The 20,755-nt window shown below is 37.4% G+C and overlaps 1 protein-coding gene across 1 annotated transcript in view; it reads left to right on the top strand.

The window, feature by feature from the left end:
• Window positions 1-20,755, top strand: part of ABCA12 (ATP binding cassette subfamily A member 12) — a 163,525-nt gene that overhangs the window by 27,730 nt on the left and 115,040 nt on the right. The window contains exon 3 of the mRNA XM_042948706.1: window positions 15,449-15,602. Coding sequence (XP_042804640.1) covers window positions 15,449-15,602 — 154 coding nt within the window. The remainder of the gene's footprint in view (window positions 1-15,448; window positions 15,603-20,755) is intronic.

The raw sequence follows: 20,755 nt of genomic DNA, 5'->3' as shown, positions 1-20,755 counted from the left end.
CACTTCATGTGCTGATTCTTATCCCAGTTTATTTTAATTATTGGATTTATGGGAAGGATTTCATTTCATTGTTACCTCAGAGAAGTCTGTCTAATCGTGGAAGGACAATTCCAAAGCAGGAAATGGGTGGTGGTGATGGGGGCTGTCTGGAAGTTACTGTGTCAGTTAGATATAATTCTCAGGTATTAATGGCCCCAAAATAAAGATGGGGTGACCAGGGTTTGTTTTACTAACATGGTTAACTCACCTGTTTTCTCCCTCATTAGTCTAAGAGTGAGGATAGTTAGTGTTCTCTTGTCCACTAACGACATTTCCATGTTATGTCCATAAAGGTGTTCAGTGGCCATTAGTGGATTGATCGATGAGTAATGATGCTGCATCGCTAATGCAGATACACACGATGGAATAATATCTACCCAAGAAAGGGTAACAAAGAGCAAATTTATCAGCAGGACTGCATAAAGTAAGACTTTTCAAATAAAGAGTTTATCTGAAGGCAGCATTACTCACAACTCAAAATTTGAGTAACAAGAATTTTCTGAGAGCATGCATGGGGTAAAATCAGAATTGTCTATTAGATCAGATTCTCTCAGAATCTTGCTCCATGATCTTGTGTTACTCTCCTCTACACAATGATGGAGCCCACTGACCCGAGTTTGGCCCTGAAAGGTGTGGCAGTCTGGGGGAATGAAGTGGCCCTACTTCCCTTGGTTATCATTTTAAAAAATCTGAAGAAACTACAGAGTGAAACTGACCCACTAGAAAAGCTGTATCATTTACCATTAATTGTGAGAATATCTTTAAAGAGCTGCCAGCTGGCTAATGGCTAACCTGTTTTTAAAATGTGAGAAGAGAGATCCTGGGAATTCACATTAGTTGTGAGCAGATTTTTCCTTTAGCAGGAAAAACAAAAAAACAAAAACAAAAAAAACCAAAAAACCTGCCCAGGCAGTTCATTCTTATGTCTTTTTAACCTGCTGAAACTCCTTGAAATAATTAACTGAGTATTTGTAGTTAGATAAGCCAGTGATTGGCACTTTGTTGTGATCTTCCCACAAGGCTCTGAATGAAGGTTCCTTTAAATAAGTTGAGGCATAACTTACTGGTGGATAAAAGGTTAGATCCTGGATAGTTCCAAAAACAAGTTGGAATAAGCAAATATTTAAAGTGAGAGCGTGACAATCAGTTAGAACAGTGTGATGACTTTTAGAAGCCCAGAAACAATTTTAAAACGTATTTATTAACAATTCAGAAGCAGTGCAAATAAGTGGTACATATTTGCCAACAACAAGTTTGGAAGATTACGAGAAACTCTTGAAGGACTTAATTAAGCTCAGTAATGGGGTAAACACAATAGCAGATGATGCTCAATGGAGAGGAGATGGAGGTAATGTATAATGAATAGTTTGGAGTCGTGCATTTAATGAGTTCTGAATTAGCCCTGCCTCTCAGGAAGAGAGACTCTCAGCTAGGATCTTAATAAATGGGCAAGGAGGACAATGGATTTTTAAAAAATGGATTAATGAGTTACAACATTTACAAAAACTGAATGAATGGTGAGGCACCTGAGTGGCTCAGTTGGTTAGGTGTCCGACTCTCAATTTTGACTAAGGTCATGATCCCAGGGTCAGGGGATCGAGCCCCGTGTCAGGCTCCATGATGGAGCCTGCTTAGGATTCTCGCTCTCTCCCTCTGCCCCTCTCCCCCCTTGTGCTTTCTCTCTCTCTCTCTCTCTCTCTCTCTCTCTCTCTCTCTCTCTCAAATAAAAAAAAAATTTTTTTAAGTGAATGGAATTTATCGATCCAGAGAGTATTGTTATAAAGCTATTCTTGGACTGGCTTGTAGGTTAGATTACATTATAATGAACTTTCTCTGATATTTCAGTAACTAAAACTTCCTAAAGTTTAATGTAATTCCAGTATAAAGACAGTTCTCAACTTATGAAGATTTGACTTACGATTTTTCACCTTTACGATGGTGTGAAAGCAATATGCATTCAGTAGAAACCATACTTCGAATTTTAAATTTTGACCTTTTTCCCAGGCTAGCAATATGCCATAGGATCCTGTTTCATGGTGCTGGGCACCTGCAGCCTGCCACAGCTCCCTGTAAGCCGCGCATCACGAGGATGAACAACCAATACACTTAACCATTCTGTATCCATACAACCATTCTGGTTTTCACTTTCAGTACAGTATTCAATAAATTGCATGACATACTCAACAATTTATTACAAAATAGGCCAAGCAATGATGTTTGCTGGCTAGCTGTATTCAATGCATTGTTGACTTATTATATTTTCAACTTAGGATGGGCTTGTAGGGATGTAGCCCCATCATAAGTAGAGGAAGATCTGTATTATCTTTAAAAAGAACAGTGTGTGCTATTTCAAACACATTGACAATCATAAAAACAGCACAAACATTCATGTATCCACTACCTAACTTTATCAAACCCTAACATTTTTTAGCCATATTTCTTTCAGAATTGTTTTGTTTGTATAAAACAAATCAAACATTAAAGTAGCAGTGAGGCCCCTATGTAAACCACTCAGATTGATTTTTCTCCTGCCTGCCTGCATCCATCCTTCCCTTCCTGAAGGACATCATTATCATTTATTTGGTGTATAACATTCCCATGCTTGTTTTTTAATTTTTACTATATATTTATCTACCTAACACATTACATAATATTATACTGCTGGTTTTAAAAAAAATTCTGTGATTTCAAAATTTGCTTAATGTTAATTTATTTACTTTTGAGAGAGAGAGAGAGAGTGAGCAGAGGAGGGACAGAGAGAGAGAGGGAGACACAGAATCCCAAGCAGGGATGACAGCACAGAGCCTGATGCGGGGCTTGAACTCATGAACCCTTAGATCATGACCTGAGCAGAAATGAAGAGTCAGACGCTTAAATGACTGAGCCACCCAGATGCCCCTTGGATTTTATTCAGTTTTGTTTCTGGTGTTAAATAAGTTGTGTTATTACTCCGTGCAGCTAGGGAGAGTGCTCCCTGTGATTAACTGTGGAGTATCTCTGTAAGAGGGTGTTAGAAGGAGCCTATTATAGGAGTTGAACTCTGGGTAATAACTTGAGGTGGGACCTAGGAAATAGAGGTTTGTTCTGAAATGGGTGCTGTGAGGAAATCAGGGACAATTCTATGATTTTTTGCAGAACCATGATTTTGATAATTTCATTGCTATGTAGTTTATCAAGTGGTTCTTTATCTTCTTCTTTTACTTTTTATGTCTTCTAGTATAACTGACTTTTTTCCAGTTTTATTGAGATATAATTGACATATAACATGTTTCAGATATACAACATAATGATTTGATATGTGTATATATTGTGAAACATCCCAGTAAGTTCAGCTAATATCCATTACTTAATATGGTTACCAATTTTTTTTCTCATGATGAGAACTTTTAAGATCCATTCACTTTGCACTTTTCAAATACAAAATACAGTATTGTTAACCATAGTCACCATGCTATATATTAAGTGCCCAGGACTTACTTATCTTATAGCTGGAAATTTGCACCTTTGACCACAGGTTTTTAAACTTTATAGAAATAGTACCCCAACCTGGCATCCTTTTGCATCATGTTTTTTAGACTGACTACTATGTTATTGTTCAGCATGGCATTTTGTCAGTTTATCTCCATTGATTTATGCAACTTCAGTGAGTTCATGGAGTATACATACTGTATGCATAGGTATATCACAATCTATTTATCCATGGTCTTTGGATGAGCACCTAGGTTATTTTTCAGTTATTTCCAATAGTACTGTGGTGATTGTTTTAAATATGTCTCTTTGTGCATGTGTGCACATGTCTTTGGGGCATATACCTATAGCTATTCACATTTTAAACTTTGTTGAATATGGTCAAATACATTCCACAGTGACTTTACTAACTTATCTTTTCCCCGCTATGGGATGGCAATCCCCACTGCTGCATATCCTTTCCAACACTTGTTATTGTCAGACTTTTTAAACTTTTGCCAATCCAATAGGCAAATGGAATCTGGAGTTTTCTATTTGTATTTTTTTGAGATATTTCCCTTTTAGAAAGAAAAGAACATTTTTTTTCTTAGAAAAAAAAAACAGAAAATACTAATGCTATATTTGCATTTTTTTTTCTCTACAATTGAGGAAAATGCCCCTCAGGGATTTTTCTCTATTTTCTTTCCTTCTTTTGTTCTTTCTTTCTGTTTTCCTAATGAGTAGCTTTGATGAAAAGTGGTTCTATGTAGAGGGAGAGAGAAGGCCAGTAATATGTTCTGGTTACAGAGCAAGCCACAGGTCACTTAAATTGTCTCTTCGTGATTGGCAGAGGTCTTGGTAAGAAAATGTTTGGTTTAGGAGAAAGTCAAGTCTGACAAGAAGATGAGGTTGCTACCTGTCAACAGTGCTACTTGAAAGAAAAGGTTGTGACATACATTTTCCACTGGCAGGTTGTCACACGTATCATTTGTAAATAGACAGAATATGAATACCAAGACGTAAATACTATATGAGCTGTTGAGAAGTGATAGGATCCGAAACTAGACCCTTTTCTTCCCAAGCGAATAGACCATCTGTTGAATTAAAGACATTTATAAGCCCCTGTGTTTATAGGACTTTCTTTTTTTTTTTTTTTCTACACAATGATCCCAGCAATGTATTTCACTGGCTTTTATTTTTACTCTACAACACATATAATTCTCTGTGATAACTGAGTCAGATTTCCAAATGAAAAAAATAGTTGTTAGTAACATACCTTTATAGGGGTAATTACTGAAATTCTTTTCTCCATATCATTACTCTTAATGGGTTACTGAGATCACATTTTAATTTCCAAACATAATTTTCATCTTATGATAAGTGCTTAATACTTCAACCCAGCTAAATCTCCTTTTACAGGAGAGTCTTCTACTTGTAATAGTTGTGATGGATGGGCAGTCCAGATTTATGTTTCCTGCATAAGTGAGGAAATGACTCAAGGTAGAGGGTCGTGGTTGCATAATAAATCATTTGCAAAGCTAGGATTAGAAGGATGCTTTTTAACTCTTGCTCCTGCTGTCTGGTGCTTCACTCACTAGAGTAATTCCTATAATTTCTGCCAATATGTAGCTCCTGGAAACAACTCATAACTTAGCCCAGTTACCAAAAAGGCAAATATTTGGGAGACAAATTAAAGAGGATGTTTTTCTGGCTAACTCCCAAACAACTTTGTAGAACACTGTATTACTCAATACTTTGTATACCATCCCATGATCATGGTGCCCTGACTTGGCAGTGGACCCTTTACAAGTGGGAAAGGGAGAACAACAACTCAGTTTCTCTCTACTCTTGCCTCCTAGGGAAAATACCTTCAGGACAGGTCACACACTTCCCATTCAAGATGGGTCACTGGGATGGTGATCACTTTTATTGGTGCTCCTTTTCTGGGTGGGAGCAAATACACTAAGACCCACTGAAGCTCTTGGGGCCTGACAACCATTATTTTTCTCTATATAGGAAAAGCTATGTTTCTCCCAATACATATATTTAGTTTTACTTTATTTTTGGACACTCTAAATGATTGTTTCTGTAGTTCCTTAGGACACTCAGATTCAAATTTGCATCCAGCCTCTAATAACACACATACCTTTGGCACTTATTATTGTGCTGGCTTTATTCTTTCCTATACTTGTTTGCTCTCATTCTGATTTCTTCATTACCTTATGTTTCCCCATTATAGAGTGTGTACTTTTATAAGCTTCCCCAAATCCTTGTGGAATGAAATTCCCTTCCCCAAGCAATGTCTTAGACAAGTTTTGCTGAACGACTCCCACAAATAGCGTTGCACAATTGTAATGGACTTTCACAAATAAACACTAAGGTGCTTGCTGAATTACTATATTTAAGCCAAGTTAGTGAGGTGGGAGTTTACAAGTAAGTCCTAGAACATCAAGACTCAAAGCCAAGCTATTTCCTTATGTAAAAAGTTCCCTCCTGAGGAAAAAATAAATAAGTAAATTTCCAGTTCAAGATTCCTTTTCAGTTGGGAATTTGTGAGAGCATGGGTGAAGGCACTGTTTCCCAAAGTGTGCCCTATGGAATGTTCATTCCCAGGAATCTTAAAAACAGGAAGAAAAAGAATGAAAAGTATTCTGTACTCACATTTGTGGAAATGTAGAATCAACCAAAGTTATTCAGGTTTCTTACTGCAAAACCTCTCAGACTCTTTAGTATGCAAATATATTCTGGATTTCCCAGAATAGGAGATAGAGCTTAGTTTCCTAAACTCATTTGGCCCCAGACCTGGTTTGTAGAAATGCTGATGCTCTCCCACCTCCTACACTCCCCCCAACCCCAGCATCATGTCAGAGACCATCATGATGGGAGAAGAATCAGTTCTTCAGTTCATCCCCAAGAGCAGGTTTTGTGAGTTAACTACCTAGATGTCTGAGTGATATCACTGTGGGTAATAATTAGTGAAACACTTCCCTGACAAATCAGAACAGATGTGGTGACACTGGAGGAAATGCCCCCACCCTTTACCAGGTGTTCACTGATATTGCTGGATCTGTGGAAGAGGGCAGTGTCTCAAGGGAGTCTGTGACCTGTGGGGTGCAGGACAGTGGCTCTCACCCCACTGGCATCAAGTCTTCTTGATGTTACCAATCAACCCAGCCATATCTATGTGGACTCAGCTTCATATCAGCCCTGCCCACAGACTGTAGGGTACTTTCCTGGTTGGCCATATCTAAGAAGTATTAGGAGACTGGGTTTTATAGGAAGACTGTTCTACAATGGAGCAAGGATCTAGGGTTCATCTTTCTTTTAACTTTAGATTTAGAAGGAAATAAAACAGTTGCCAAGATTCTGTTTGCAAGTGGCCATGGCAAGGAAGATTTTTAAAAATGCAGTTGTGAATCTTTGTTACTGAAAGACAAGTCTCAATTGGTTACTGTTAGTTCTGTTTAATAAGACAAATGGATCCAGCTCACTCAAGAAGAGCCATTGAACTCAACATTCCTTGCCATGTGAGAATATTTTTAATAATATTAGTGAGTATTTTTGAACTCTGATTCAACCCATGTGGGAATTTATTATCTGGCATGTATGTGTTACAGTTATGTTTCCTAGCCTTGAGTGGAATCATTTTGTTTACTGTTTAAATAAATCAAACCATGATCTTTGGAACCCATCACCCAACAGGGTCTCCTTAACCTTCAGAAAGGAAGGAGGCATGTTCTCTTCTAGAAACTAAGGAATGTGGGCTATGGAGCCCTTTGTTCTGGCCATCAGTTCAACTGTGTATGTTAGAATCAAATTGGTAACATCCAAAGAGATAGCAAGGTTCCAAGTCCAAAGTGCCACATCTCTTTTTCTTAAAAAATAGTGATAGTAATATGCCAAATATATAAAAACGGCAAGAATCTTTCTCACCTCCTATGGCACCTGCAATGTCATAGCCCAGAGTCCCCAAATTATCTTCCTTGGAACACTTTTTGTACATTTCAAAACCTGTTGACTGTGGTAGTTAGAGACAACTCTGAGGAATGTGGGAAAGATCCCAGCATGTGGGACACCATCTCAAATGACCCAAAGTTTGTTCTTGTTCTCTGTGGCAACCTTTTGAGTGTAAGAACTTCTTACCCACTGCTTTTAAGGATTAAGGATCTTCCCTCAGCTCTCACTGCCAGAAACAGTCTACCTTTTTGCCAGTGGATTTGAACTTGGAAAAACACTTGTATGTTGAAGCAAGACTTGCCTGGGGAGAATTAGGAAGAATGTATCATGGCACCACACCCAGTGAGCAGGCAGTAATTGAAGCACTGCTCCAGTCGATACAGGTACATATTATGAATTACTAGGGAGAGAAACACATTATGCAATACCCCTAACCATTCATTGGTTCAAGACACAGAGATGAGAGACCTGGTCACTGCAGAGTAAATTAGACAAATGTCGCAACAGCAATCTGATGAGCAATAGTAACTCAGGATTCCATGCGGCCTTCCCTCTTCAGTGTGTTCCTATTGCCTTACACAAGCTTTATCTAATTAATCTTCCTTGTGCCCTGTGCGGTGGCAAGGCCCATTATCCTCCATTTGGTAGATGTGGAAATAGAGACATGGAGAGGTTAATTTACACCTGGTGATTTAATGAATCAACATCAAAACCAGAAGTGGTACCTGTTTTTCAAATTCTCAATCTGCTCCCTCCAGCATATACTGAAACTTAACTGAACAGAATGTTGCTTTCATTATCATCATATATTACGCAGTTTTGGGTCCATCTCTGCTACTTAGCTTTTCATGTGACCATAAGCAAATTGCTTGATCTCTCTGAGATTATCTGCAAAATGGGTATAACGCTTGCCCTGCTTATCCTCTGGGATTGCCATGGGGCTTATATAAAATGATTGTTTAATTTTTCCAAAAAACATGAAGTTATTTTTCTTACCAATGTTTTACTATTTATTTTCAAATATATGCTATTTTTATACATAATATTTCTGGCAATTTAGGAAAACAAATGACTCCTATAGGCATTTTTACATAATAAAAGTGTGATGACCTTTGAAAACAGATACTCTCTCTGTTTCTTTCTGTCTCTCTTTCTCTCTCTTCCCTCTCTCTCTCTGTCTCTCTCGCGCACACACACACACACACACACACAACCTGGAGGTATATATTTTTTTAATTATTTTTTTAAGTTTATTTATTTATTTTTGAGAAGGGACAGAGAGAGTGAGCAGGGCGGGGTGCAGAGAGAGAATCCCAAGCAGGCACTGCACTGTCAGCACAGAGCCCACCCAATGTGGGGCTTGAACCCACAGACTCTGAGATCATGACCTGAGGTGAAACCAAGAGTTGGACACTTAACTGACTGAGCCACCCAGGTGCCCCTGGAGATATATTTTTAAAACATTTAAGTAATATCTCTTATTTAAAAAGATAGAAGAATGAACTATACTTAGCACCTTACTCAGGGCCAGATACACAGTGTCTGTTCAGTAAATTTACACTGAATAAATGATGGATGGATTCTTTTTATGAATAATAATTTCAGTGGTTGATATTATAGATGCCAATGTGTAATAGCTAGATTTTCAAAGAAACTGAGATCTAAAGAGCTTATAACAATAAATGCTACTGGTTTTATCAATATTTATCCATTTTATAAGGGATATAATGCAATATTATCCATTGTACTTACTATTAATTGAACTTATTGTATCCATTGTTTATCCATTGAATTCATAATATGGGATAAAATTTGAAATTTTGCCCTTAAATAATAAAGATAAATGTATATTATGTTAAAGTCCTCAATCATGCAGTTTTCCTGTGACCTTCAGGAATTCACTCATTCTTTCATTTATTCATTCATTCATATAGTTAATAATTGCTTGCACCGTGTCAAGCTTTGTGCTATAACTATGTAAGGATTTTTCTTTCTTTCAAGTAGCTTATTCTTTATCTAGTCTCTCAAAAAGTGCAATTTTATTGAGCTAGTGACTCTACCTGAAGATTCAAAGTCATATAAGTATTTAATCCTAGGCTAAGGTCTCTCTGGGCCACAAAGGTTTAAAAAAAAAAAAAATCCCTATTCAGAGAGACTAGAATCAGGAAGAGGCAGTGTATTTGAGTTTACCTGATGATGGTTGAGGGAACAAGACATCTCCCCTCAGGGAACAGCTCTTGCCCCAAATGGAAAATGCATAAAGTACAAGGACAGTGCTATGCATCCTTGACTTAATGTCATAAAATAATTTAAAAAGCCAGGTTTATGTCATTTATAATTTTAATTACATCTTTTAAAATGCTACTGAGAACAAATTTGCTGAAAAACTACAGGAAGAATAAAAAGGTTTACTTTAATTATTACAAACATACTTCTGAGATTCCTTTCCTTTCCCATGTTTTCTTTATTCTTACCTGGTTATTTGATTGTTTATAGGTGTTGTATCTAGATACACTTGTCTCATTTGGTATTCTTATCATGATGAGAATTTCTTGTTGTGGTGTTTCTTGAGGAGACTTATCATTTAATTGGTCAAAAAGCCTAATAAGTATTCTGCTAATGTGACCCTGTATGTAAAAAGTTAAGAAAAATAGAACACCCCAAATGAATAACTTCATATTTTAAAAAGTCAGAATTTCCTTCCAAGATTCATCATTCATCTCTTTACGGGGGGTAAAGACCAAATTCCTTTCACCTGGAAACACAAAATACCATCTAGGTTGGGTTCTGACCTGCTTGAGGAAAACACAAAGAAGCACAGTGGAAGTTCTCCAATATCTACCATTATTATAATATTTACAAATGTCACCAAGGTAGCCTACAGAATGCTTCCTAAGCCTAATGATGTCAAATGGAAGTAGCTTCATTATTGAAAAGACTGTGACATTTCTTTCTTAACTTATACAATAAATAGAAAACAGCACTTCTGTGGATAGAGCCAACAAGCAGTATGGTCCTGAATTTATAATGGAAGTGGGTGAAAACCCTTCTGTGGAGGTAAAAAAAAAAAAAAAGGGGCGGGGGGAAGAAGTAAGGGAAGGTATTGAGGGAAATGGGCATTCTTGGCTGTACCAGTCAGTAAAGAGACACAGCAGTAGGTGAAGGGAGTAGCTGGAGAAAAAGAGAGAAGAGTTGGAAATTGAGTCCAAAGACGGGGTGGTCAGTGGGAAGGAAAGAACAAAAGATTAAGAAATGGAGGAAAGGGGATACTGAGGGATATTAAGTAAATTAGATGAGATGAAGGAAGAGAAAAAGAAGGATGGGGAAGATGTGAAAATAAGAAGTGAGCAAGGCAGGAGAGGGAGAAGGACAAGTGTAAGCTGTCATCCCCCAGGGGTCAGCAAACTAGAGCCTGTGGGCCAAATCCAGTCTGTTGCCTCTTTTTTTTTTTTTTTTTTAAAGTAAAACTTTATTGGAATACAATCAGGCTCATTAATGTACACACTGTCTATGGCTGCTTCTAGTCTACAATGACAAGAGTTTAGTAATTGTGATGGAGACAGTTATGTCTTACAGCTAAAAATATTCACTATCTGACCCTTCTGGAAAAGTTTGTAGTCTATACTGTTGGCACACTGTAGTGTTGTGCATCAGAATTACCTAGAGGGCATGTTAAAAGAAGGATCGCTGAACCTTATCCCCAGAGTTTCTGATTAAGTAGATCTAAGGTGAGATCTCAAGTTTTTATTTCTAGTAAGTTTCCAGGTGATGCTGATGTTGGTCCAGGAACTGCACTTTGAGAACCACTGCTCGAATCGTTACCTTATATCACACTAATGTTGTTCTGAATAAGGAATTTTGTGAAGAAAGGAAGGGAAAACCAAACTTGATCCCCTTTTTAGATAAACATAGATGTATGGGTTGATATCACAATTTTTAAAAATTCTTTTAGTTTTTATTTTTTATTAAAAAAATTTTTAATGTTTATTTATTTTTAAGAGAGAGAGGGAGAGTGAACAGGGGAGGGGCAGAGAGAGAGGGAGATTCCGAAGCAGGCTCTAGACTCTGAGCTGTCAGCACACTCAAACTGGTGAACTGCAAGATCATGACCTGAGCCAAAGTCGGATGCTTAATTGACTGAGCCACCCAGGAGCCCCTCTTTTTTTTTTTTTTTCTTAAGTGGATCTTGAACTGGATCTTTTTAAAATGCCAGTTTTATTCTTAAAACAACAAAAACTGAATCTGATTTAGTTAAAACTTAGCTATTTGGTGGTTTGTTCCTAAAAATGTTTTGTAGTTTGGTCTGATTCAACTCCCTGAAATAACATTGGGATCTGTCAATATTATTATTGGACTGTGTTGATAATGTTGACTGCATCCATTTTATGAGAATAACCTCTCCCCACCTCACTGCCTCTGCATGGAGCCCCTGAGAAACGAAACTATAAGTGAATTGAGATCTTGTTGACCACTCACCAACCTCACTCCCAGACTATGCCGGAGTCTTCTGGCTCCAATTTCTCCATAGAATTGCAAGTTCATTGATAGGTTTTCTCCTGGAGATAGTCATAAATGTTGTCCTAAGTGTGAGACCTTTGGGGCTCATGATACCAAGGAATTTATCCTGCCTAAGCCCTCCATCCCCAAACCCTTAGATCTGTTTTACTTACTTACTTACTTACTTACTTACTTACTTACTTATTTATTTATTGACTTACAAGTGGTGCTGTGGTTTGCATAGTTATAACCTTCCTCTACTTGTGTCCTTAAATCTATACGCTGGCTGTGAATGTGAGTAGCCAGTTATTAGCCCTAATTTTTCATGCTCCGTGTTTGCTGCACAAAAGTTCTGTGAGGGATAGAGAAATGTTTCTCTTTTTCCTGCATCCTGGCATTTACAGATATAAAGAGAAACATAATTTTGGAACCTGAAAGTGCCAGAGACACCTTCAGAATAGAATTGAGTTCAATTTAGAATTAGCAGCTCTTTAAAACGTGTGCTGGTTCATTCCACCTTTGCCCTGCATGGTTACCTCCTTGCACACACGTAACCGAAATGGTCAGGAGACAGGAAAAAAATCCATTTTTACCCACAAGAAAAATATTCAATTTTAATTGTATTTAATTATGACTTGTTAGTTTTAGAGGATCTCCAGATTATGTGAGACGTTGATGTGTATGAGAAACTATATAATGGATGTCAAAGAAGGATAAATGACATAAATGTATGTCACATGCCTACCTTATTATGGTGAATAAGTGGATGCTTAAGTAAATCAGTTGTTGCAGTAGACCCTTCCTTATCTTAATGAGGGTATGGTTCCGAGTTAAAAGGTAATGGCAAAATAAATAATACAGGCAGTCCATTCTGCGCATGGCACTGTGTTAACTAAAATGTGTATACACTTAAACCAATTCCTGATTTGCATGAACCCATTATAACAGGTTAAATATGTTATCAAAAAGTCTGTGTGAAGCATGATCAAACTGCACTTTGGACACGTGGGGGCCTTTAAAAAGTTTTTAAAGAACCTCTGGGATGAATTTTTCTATAAAGTATATCTATAGTAATCACAGTGAGGAATGTTGTGGGTTTAAATGCTTCCAAATTCCTCTAATATTTGAAGGTTATGATCAATGCCAGAGAAACTAAAACTGGACGTCATGTGCCACCTCTTTTCAGATCTTCTTCCCATGATGTCCTTTCCTATTTTTTCCTTCTCTTCCTGTCGTGATCTGGCTTCTCACGAACTATCGTTTCCAGCACTGTCCAGCTCAGCCACACCATCACCTTGATAAATGGCATACAGCGAAGCAGTCATCTGCTCCTGTTGCCCTGCCATCTGCTTTCCATTCAAAGGATCCACTGCACGTGTTTGAGATCAGATAGTAATAAAACCATTTGCAGACCCACACCCGGAGAGAGTGGCTGCCGTTGGGATCTGTGTAACAGGGTTGATCGCTGTTAATGGTGAAGTTTCACTGCAGCTTTTCCAAGGTCTTGCTCTACGTGTCCACTGTGGTAGAATTTTGATGTAGAGGGGTGATGTGAAAAGTTAACAGGCAGTTTGACTGCTACTCTCTAGCTCATTCGGGGAATTGTGCTACAATGAAAGCATTGAAGGTTCACTCCAGATTCACTTGGGTTTAATGTTAGGAGAGACACAGGTCTTTCCGGTGTCAGAAAGAGATGCTGCTTAGAAGGTAGTGGTGAATACTCTGGTGGATTTAAGTTCTCTCCAATTTCTTCTGAATTTCCAAAACTTTAATTCATACCAGTGTTATTTCATGGATTAGTTTCCTACGGCTGCTGTAAAGAATCACCACAAACTTAATGGCTTAAACACACCACCAACTTATTTGAGGTGGGGTTGGGAGATGGGCAAAATAGGAGAAGGGGATTAAGAGGTGCTAACTTCCAGTTATAAAATATATAAGTCATGGGGATGTAAAGTGCAGTATAGGGAATATAGTCAATGATACAACAACTTTGTGTGGTGACAGATGCTAACTAGACTTACCATGGTGATCATTTCATAGTGTATATAAATGTTTAATCACCATGTTGTATACCTGAACCTAATGTAATATTGTATGTCAACTATACTTCAGTTTTAAAAAACCTCCACCAACTTATTATTTTATTGTTCTGGAGATCAGAAGTCTAAAATTTAGTCTTAGTGGGTTAAAAATTAAGGTGTTGGCAGGGCTTCATTCCTTCTGGGGGCTCTAGGAGACTTTGTGTCTTTGCCTTATCTAGCATCTAGAGGTCACCTGCTTTCCCTGGCTTTTGGTTTCTTCTTCATCTTCAAAGTCAACAGAGCAACATCTTCCAGTCTCTCTTCTTTTTTTTCCCTCTTTACTTCTGGCCAACTTTCATATGACCCATTCCCTTTTATTTCCAATTTTCTGTATGTAGAGCTGTATTAAGTTACTTAGATCAAATTTCTATTTATTATTCTCTCTGCTAATATATTGATGCATACTTAGCCCAGTTGCTCATACTGTTTTTTGTAGCCTTTCCTCTTTCTTTTTATGTTTAATGAAAACATACTTGTACTGACACCGTTTTTGATGGATTCATGAGGAAGTTAAGGTTTTGCTTTTTAGTCTTCAGTTTGGAATAACTCTTATAGTTTTGAAACCTGCTTTTTTTGGTAATTCATTGCCTCCATATTCCCCCCAAAAGAGCAACCTAGTGTTTTGATATTAGACCTAATTGCAGAAAGGTTTGTGGTTTGCAGTTTGCCTATTTCTTGACATGTGTATGCTATCATCATATTTTATAAAGCAAATGTTAAAGGTTACAAAAACCCTTTACTCTTACAGTTCTTGTTTTCTGTTACCTTAATATTAGGGATATTTATTTATTCCATTATTGGATTTTTAAATAGGAAAAAATGTTGTGTGTATAGGATAATTAAATTAGCTGTTATGCTAAACCAAAAATACTTGCTAGTGTCTGGAAGATTGGCTGCATTTATAATGACTTTGATCACAAAAGAAGATATGTACACTGTTGAGAAAAAATAGTTACTATATAGTTAAAAGAAGATAAATAAAAATCATGTGAAATATACCACCCGGGAAATCCCTCCATATTTTTAAGAATACATATAATTATATATTTTTTCGAGGTTACAACTATTCTGGCCATGTTATTTTCTGATCTACTCATTTTAATTGGCAAGATACAAACATTTTCTGTATTATTTGACAAACTTTTTATTAGCTGCATTGTGTTTTATCATATGGATATACTGTGATCTATTTTTAAAATACTCTAGCAGACATTCTTCCAGCTATTTCCTTAGAATAAGTCCCAGTAAAATAAATTTGTAAGGCAACATGTATTTTTACACTTTTGGATACATAGTAGACCCAGACAGTCATAATCCAGAAGGTAATTTCACAAAACAGAGTTACTACACTTCTTTCCCTTCCCAGGCAAATGCCATAGTGATGTAATTATTGTTTTTTGCTTTGTTTTATTTTTTAATTTCAGGTTACCTTGCACCTCGAAACCTTCCTAGTACTGGCTTCTTCCCGTTCCTGCAAACCCTACTCTGTGACACAGACTCTAAATGCAAAGACACACCATATGGGCCACAAGATCTGCTTCGTAGGAAAGGAATTAATGATGCACTATTTAAAGACAGGTAGGGGCACTTCCCAAGTGTGTTCAGTTGTTTTGAAAGATCAGATCTTATCTCCTTATGAAATATCCAGGACAACCAGGGTTATATATATGACTTTATTTTCTATATCTGCAAATGTGGTGATCTAAATATGAACAAACAAGTTGAGTACACGCTTGTATTACCCTGTTTATGTGGGAGTAAGCATAATCTACTTTGGATGAGTTACCCAAACTTTGCTTTCTAAGATGGGTGGCCAAGGCCCTCCTTAACTTCCCTCAAAGTTTTGTCAGTGACAATTTGTCAGTGACACATTGCCCTAAGATTTGATCACAAGCTTCATATATAGGGCAATTTAGGGGCATTATCTCCTGGAAGAATGACATATTTATACTACTCCATATGGTACTTCTAGATGCAACAGAAACCAGGAGATGCAAATGCAGGAAATTAAAAGTCTAGAAATCAAAGTAATAGAGTTGAAAGCATCCTTAATTCAATAAAACCCTTTAATTGAGGCTCATGTGTGTCCTGTTTTATGGTGTGAGAGGCAGCTGAAGAATAAAGGTAAGAAATCTAGACCATTTACAACATGACTATTTATAATCCCAGTATTCTCTCTTGGGATTCTAAACCTAAAGAGACTCCAGGAGCCCACCTGTCTGTAGAACTGAAAACAAAGTTGTAATCTGGGTCAACCATGAGATAATTATGGTACAAATTATTTTGAAGTGTTTTTCAAAGAAAGATTATATTTATCCCTACTCAGAGATATTTGGTTCTGAAATACTTTAAGAGAGAGCAACTGCAAGCTGTTTAGCATAAAATATATCAAGAATTGCCATAGGAAATGACTCAGAACACACAATTGTTGAGTTGCTAATTCACATTGGTTTTGTTATTTCAATAATTTAATCAGTCTTGATGCTTAAAATATTATGATGTTCATTCATTTATTAATTTATTCAAGAAATAATGACTGAGAAATTTCTGTGTGCTAGACATCATTCTAGGCACTGTGATACAGAATGAATCAGACAAATCTTGTATGTTACTTGCATCCTAATGGAAAAGCAAGCAAAAAAATGAGCAATCAAATAAATAAATAAATAAATAGCATAATTAATGATAATAACAATTGTGCTAGCAAGAAAAGAAAGCAGGTTATAAGCTAGAAGTTGAAAGGTGGGAAGTGAATAGGGTGGCAAGAGAAGGCCTCTGCTAACAGGTGGCATTTGGGTAGAGACCAGCAAAGACAGGAAGAGACCAGCAACAGCATATGAAGAGAGTATTCCAGGTAGAGAAACAGCAAAGAATCCTCAGGTGGAGATAAGCCTGACCATTTAGAGGAACAGAAAGTTGGCTAATATTTGTAAAACATAGTGAGAGATGATACAAGGGGTTGGGGATATGTCGAAAAGAAATGCAGAAAACATGTACATGCAGAATCGAACATGTAGAAAAAGGGAAGGGATTTGCATCTTTTTTTAGTATAATGAGAAGCCATTGGAAAGTGGTAAGCAGGGAGATGACATGACATATTGTGTATGAAGCCAGTGTGTTCCAAGTGCATACCTCAACTAACACTAGTTGCCTTATCTCTGTGAGGAGACCAAAAGCTAACTAGAGCCTATGCCCTCTTGGTAAACAGAGTAGAGGAAGGATGGAAGCATGGCATCTTGGTTGTTCACCTAGTTCACAGATGGTCTGTGTGCCCCCATGTGAGTGGTTAATGAAGCATGATCCATGCCCATGTTCTAATAGGGGAAGGAATATATTAAACCCATCATTATAATGGGAGAGAGTGCAATAAAAAGTACCAGAAAGATGTTGAAGGAAGACACTCCATATTTAAAGTAGAGACAGCTTTCAGGTGGGATAATCAGGTTGATCTTCATGAAGGAGTTGTACCTGTGATAGACATTTCACGAAGCAAGGGTTAGAGAGGACATGGGAAAAATTAATGTCCCTTATTTACAAAATGAATTGCAGCTCTCCTGGGGCTATCAACTTTATACCTTTTTTTTTTTTTCATGAAGAAGTAAGTGACAATGAGAGAAATTGTGAAAAATATCTAAGACTATATAAATATACCTTCCTAAAAAAGAGTATTTTTCTGTGTGATGTCATATAGAGCCACACTCATAGAGTTGCCTGAGATGAGTCACTGAGTTGGTTTTAGAACTAGGATTAAAGTCCAGCTTTATTTTATCCTTTGTTGATGATTCTCTAGGCAGATGGACATATCTGCTTTTTTTGTTTTATTCTAGCCCCCAGGTACTTTGTCTGGCTCAAACTGTATATTGCTGTATATTCAGTATTTTCTCTAAACTACCACATAATTGGAACTTAATTTAGAAAATTATGTACAATAATAAAATTGCATTAATGATATTTCCCACCATGCTATTAACTTTTATGGTTTATACAGCCGTGCAGTGAAACGGGGGCATGGCTACTGGGTTAGCGGTTCCACTAAATTGCTTCCCTTTGGTAAAGGAAGATTCACCAGCATAACATCATTAAGGGAACAAAATAGTCTTTTTCTGTTTTGTAAGTGAAGGGAAGAAAATGCCATCTTTGGCCTCATCAAAAGACACCCGCCATGTTTATTTGAATAGAATGCTCTTCTGAAAGTAGTGATCACACTGCAGTCACTGCTTGCTGGCCAGTCGCCAGGTAGTTTGAGGTTTTTGCACTGGCACCAGCCCTCTGTTATTAAATTCATACTTTTTTAGGCATTATCTTTAGGATGATGTGCTTTAAAATAAAAATCCAATACTATACTCAGCATCAACTCTAAGTAGCTGTCTGGAAAAAGAAACATTACATTTATGGTTCCCCTGCTCATTTGTATAACAGATGATCCAACATCATGGGACTTACCCTTGTGGTCCTTCCTCCCTCTGCACTGCCTCTAAGAATATATCAGAACAGTGGGGGCCCCTGTCTGTGCCATTGCTCACACAGCTGGTGAATGTGAAGATCATCCTCCAGGGCTCACAGGGTCATTATCTGGAGAAGTGATTCAGCATTCCTAAAAATCATGTGGGAGAATTGCTTCTATGGATTTGCTCCCTATCTCTGTCATGCCAACACGCTTCTATGACTTGTGGTTTCCAACTCATACCTCTGCTCCTATTGAATGGCTTTTACAGAACTTTTAACATAGTTAATCGTATCTTATTCAGGGATAATTTTAAAGTGCCAAGGCTTTTGTTTAGTACCAAAAAATATGGTTGTGTTTAGAAATTGACCTAAAGATATCATTGGGAATATAAGGTAAGTGGAAGTAGAACAGATATGTGTCCTCATTTGACTGTACAGATGATGTGAGATGTATGGGTTTCACATTGTATTAATTTCAGAGCAATTTATAGCTATGTTTTAATCATTTTAGAATCATTTGTTCATGTTAAAATAAAGGGTTAAAATTTTATTTCTCAGAAAGCAAAGTGGGAGGATATCTTAGCTGCCATGCAGGCAAAATTATTAATTTATTGAGTAAGAATGTATTGAATACGTACCACATGCTGGAGATGATGCAATTCACTGCAGATATGAACGTGAATAAGGCACATCCTATGCTCTACACAAACTTACAATCAAGTGAGAGAAAGAGCGAGACAGGCAAATAGGTAAATTACCATATAACATGGTAAATGTGATGAGCGTTTGTTTGGGTCTCACTGGGCCCAGAACATGAGACAACAAAAGGGGAATAGTTACAACAGGTACTTGAAGACATTGTTTTTGCCTGAGGAATATGGATCTAGGAAGATATATTGGAATATATCTTGGAGATATATATATGATTGTAATAGAGAGAGGTTTGGGTAGGGCAATGTCAGGAGGGTTCTCCGGAGGCCTTAAGGGTGTGATCATTAAGGGCAGATAGAGTGGTGGATACCAGACTGGAGGAAGCTGTGTTTGAGTTGGGCCATAGAGAAAGAATCCCAGAATTTAATGAAAGAGAGAAATAAATAGAGGCCCTTCCATAGCTTAGAAGAATAGGCAAATAGTGATGGAAAAATTTGTAACTTCCCTTGTAGTGCTGCCAAATTAATCAACTTGTTTCAGGACTAGGACCAGGTAGAACATAATCTGTGTAGTGTCACCTGGAAGATACTGTGCTGTTATCTCCCTCATATTCTATATGTTTCTTATACACATCTACTCACTAAGACATTTCCTCATCTGCCTGTCGTAGTGCCTTTAACAGCTTCTGGATAGGTACTAGTTCGGATATATATTGTATCTCCAAAGTCCCTCCTAAGCATATAAAAATATCCTAGGGCAGAGGAACATATTAAGACATTTAAAAATTTTAACGTCTTAACTGGTATAGATTGTTGGATTGGTTTAGTGGTCCGCCTAGAAAAGATGTCCATTTTAAACATGGGCAGGTAGGGATTGTATCTGCAGCACGGACAGCCCTGAAAGAATGAACGTTAGAATGAAATTGAAGAAAACAGTGAAAAAAATTAAGATTTTCCTGTGAATGACATCAGCTTGGGGGTAGCCAGGAAGGAAAGCTGTGTCAAGTCACTGCGGGGGGCCTCACTGCCATACAGTGTCCTTATTTATAATTAAAAGTCAATAATGAATGTCTTCTGAAGCTGGGATCAGAATTGGCCTAGAGCACATCTCACATCTTCTTTCCAGGTGTCACTATATACCTGTGTGATCATTCTGGGGACAAAAGGGAAAAAATATAAAAAGTTTAACTAACCCTTGGAAGCAAAAAAGAATGTCAGAATTTTCTTTCTAGGACTTGCCATATGTGGCTTCCCTGAAAGCAGTTCTTTTTATAGACAAAATTTACCATGGTGCACATGGATACCACCTACACAGGTAATCTTCCCCACTCACAGGAAATAGACATCAAGTATGAGTGCATAAATTCTACCATTATGATGATATCTATAAATGTGGCATTTCACAAATGTAACTGTTGGTAGACATGTCTGAGAAGACGTAAAATCTACTCTGGGCCTAGTTTCCCTTCCAGTATCTTAAATTTAACATTTTGAGTCTGAGATATTTCTTTTATTGAATTCCATTCCAAAACAGGGGCCTATAAATGCCACTGAGGTAGAATCTACTTCATCAGCATCATGGAGGAGAATCCCTTAGCCATCTCCATGGTACCGTACAAATGTCTGGGTCCCAGA

This window comes from Panthera leo, chromosome C1 (assembly GCF_018350215.1).
Source record: "Panthera leo isolate Ple1 chromosome C1, P.leo_Ple1_pat1.1, whole genome shotgun sequence".
Lineage (NCBI taxonomy): Eukaryota > Metazoa > Chordata > Mammalia > Carnivora > Felidae > Panthera > Panthera leo.
This window is presented reverse-complemented; position numbering and strand designations above follow the sequence as displayed.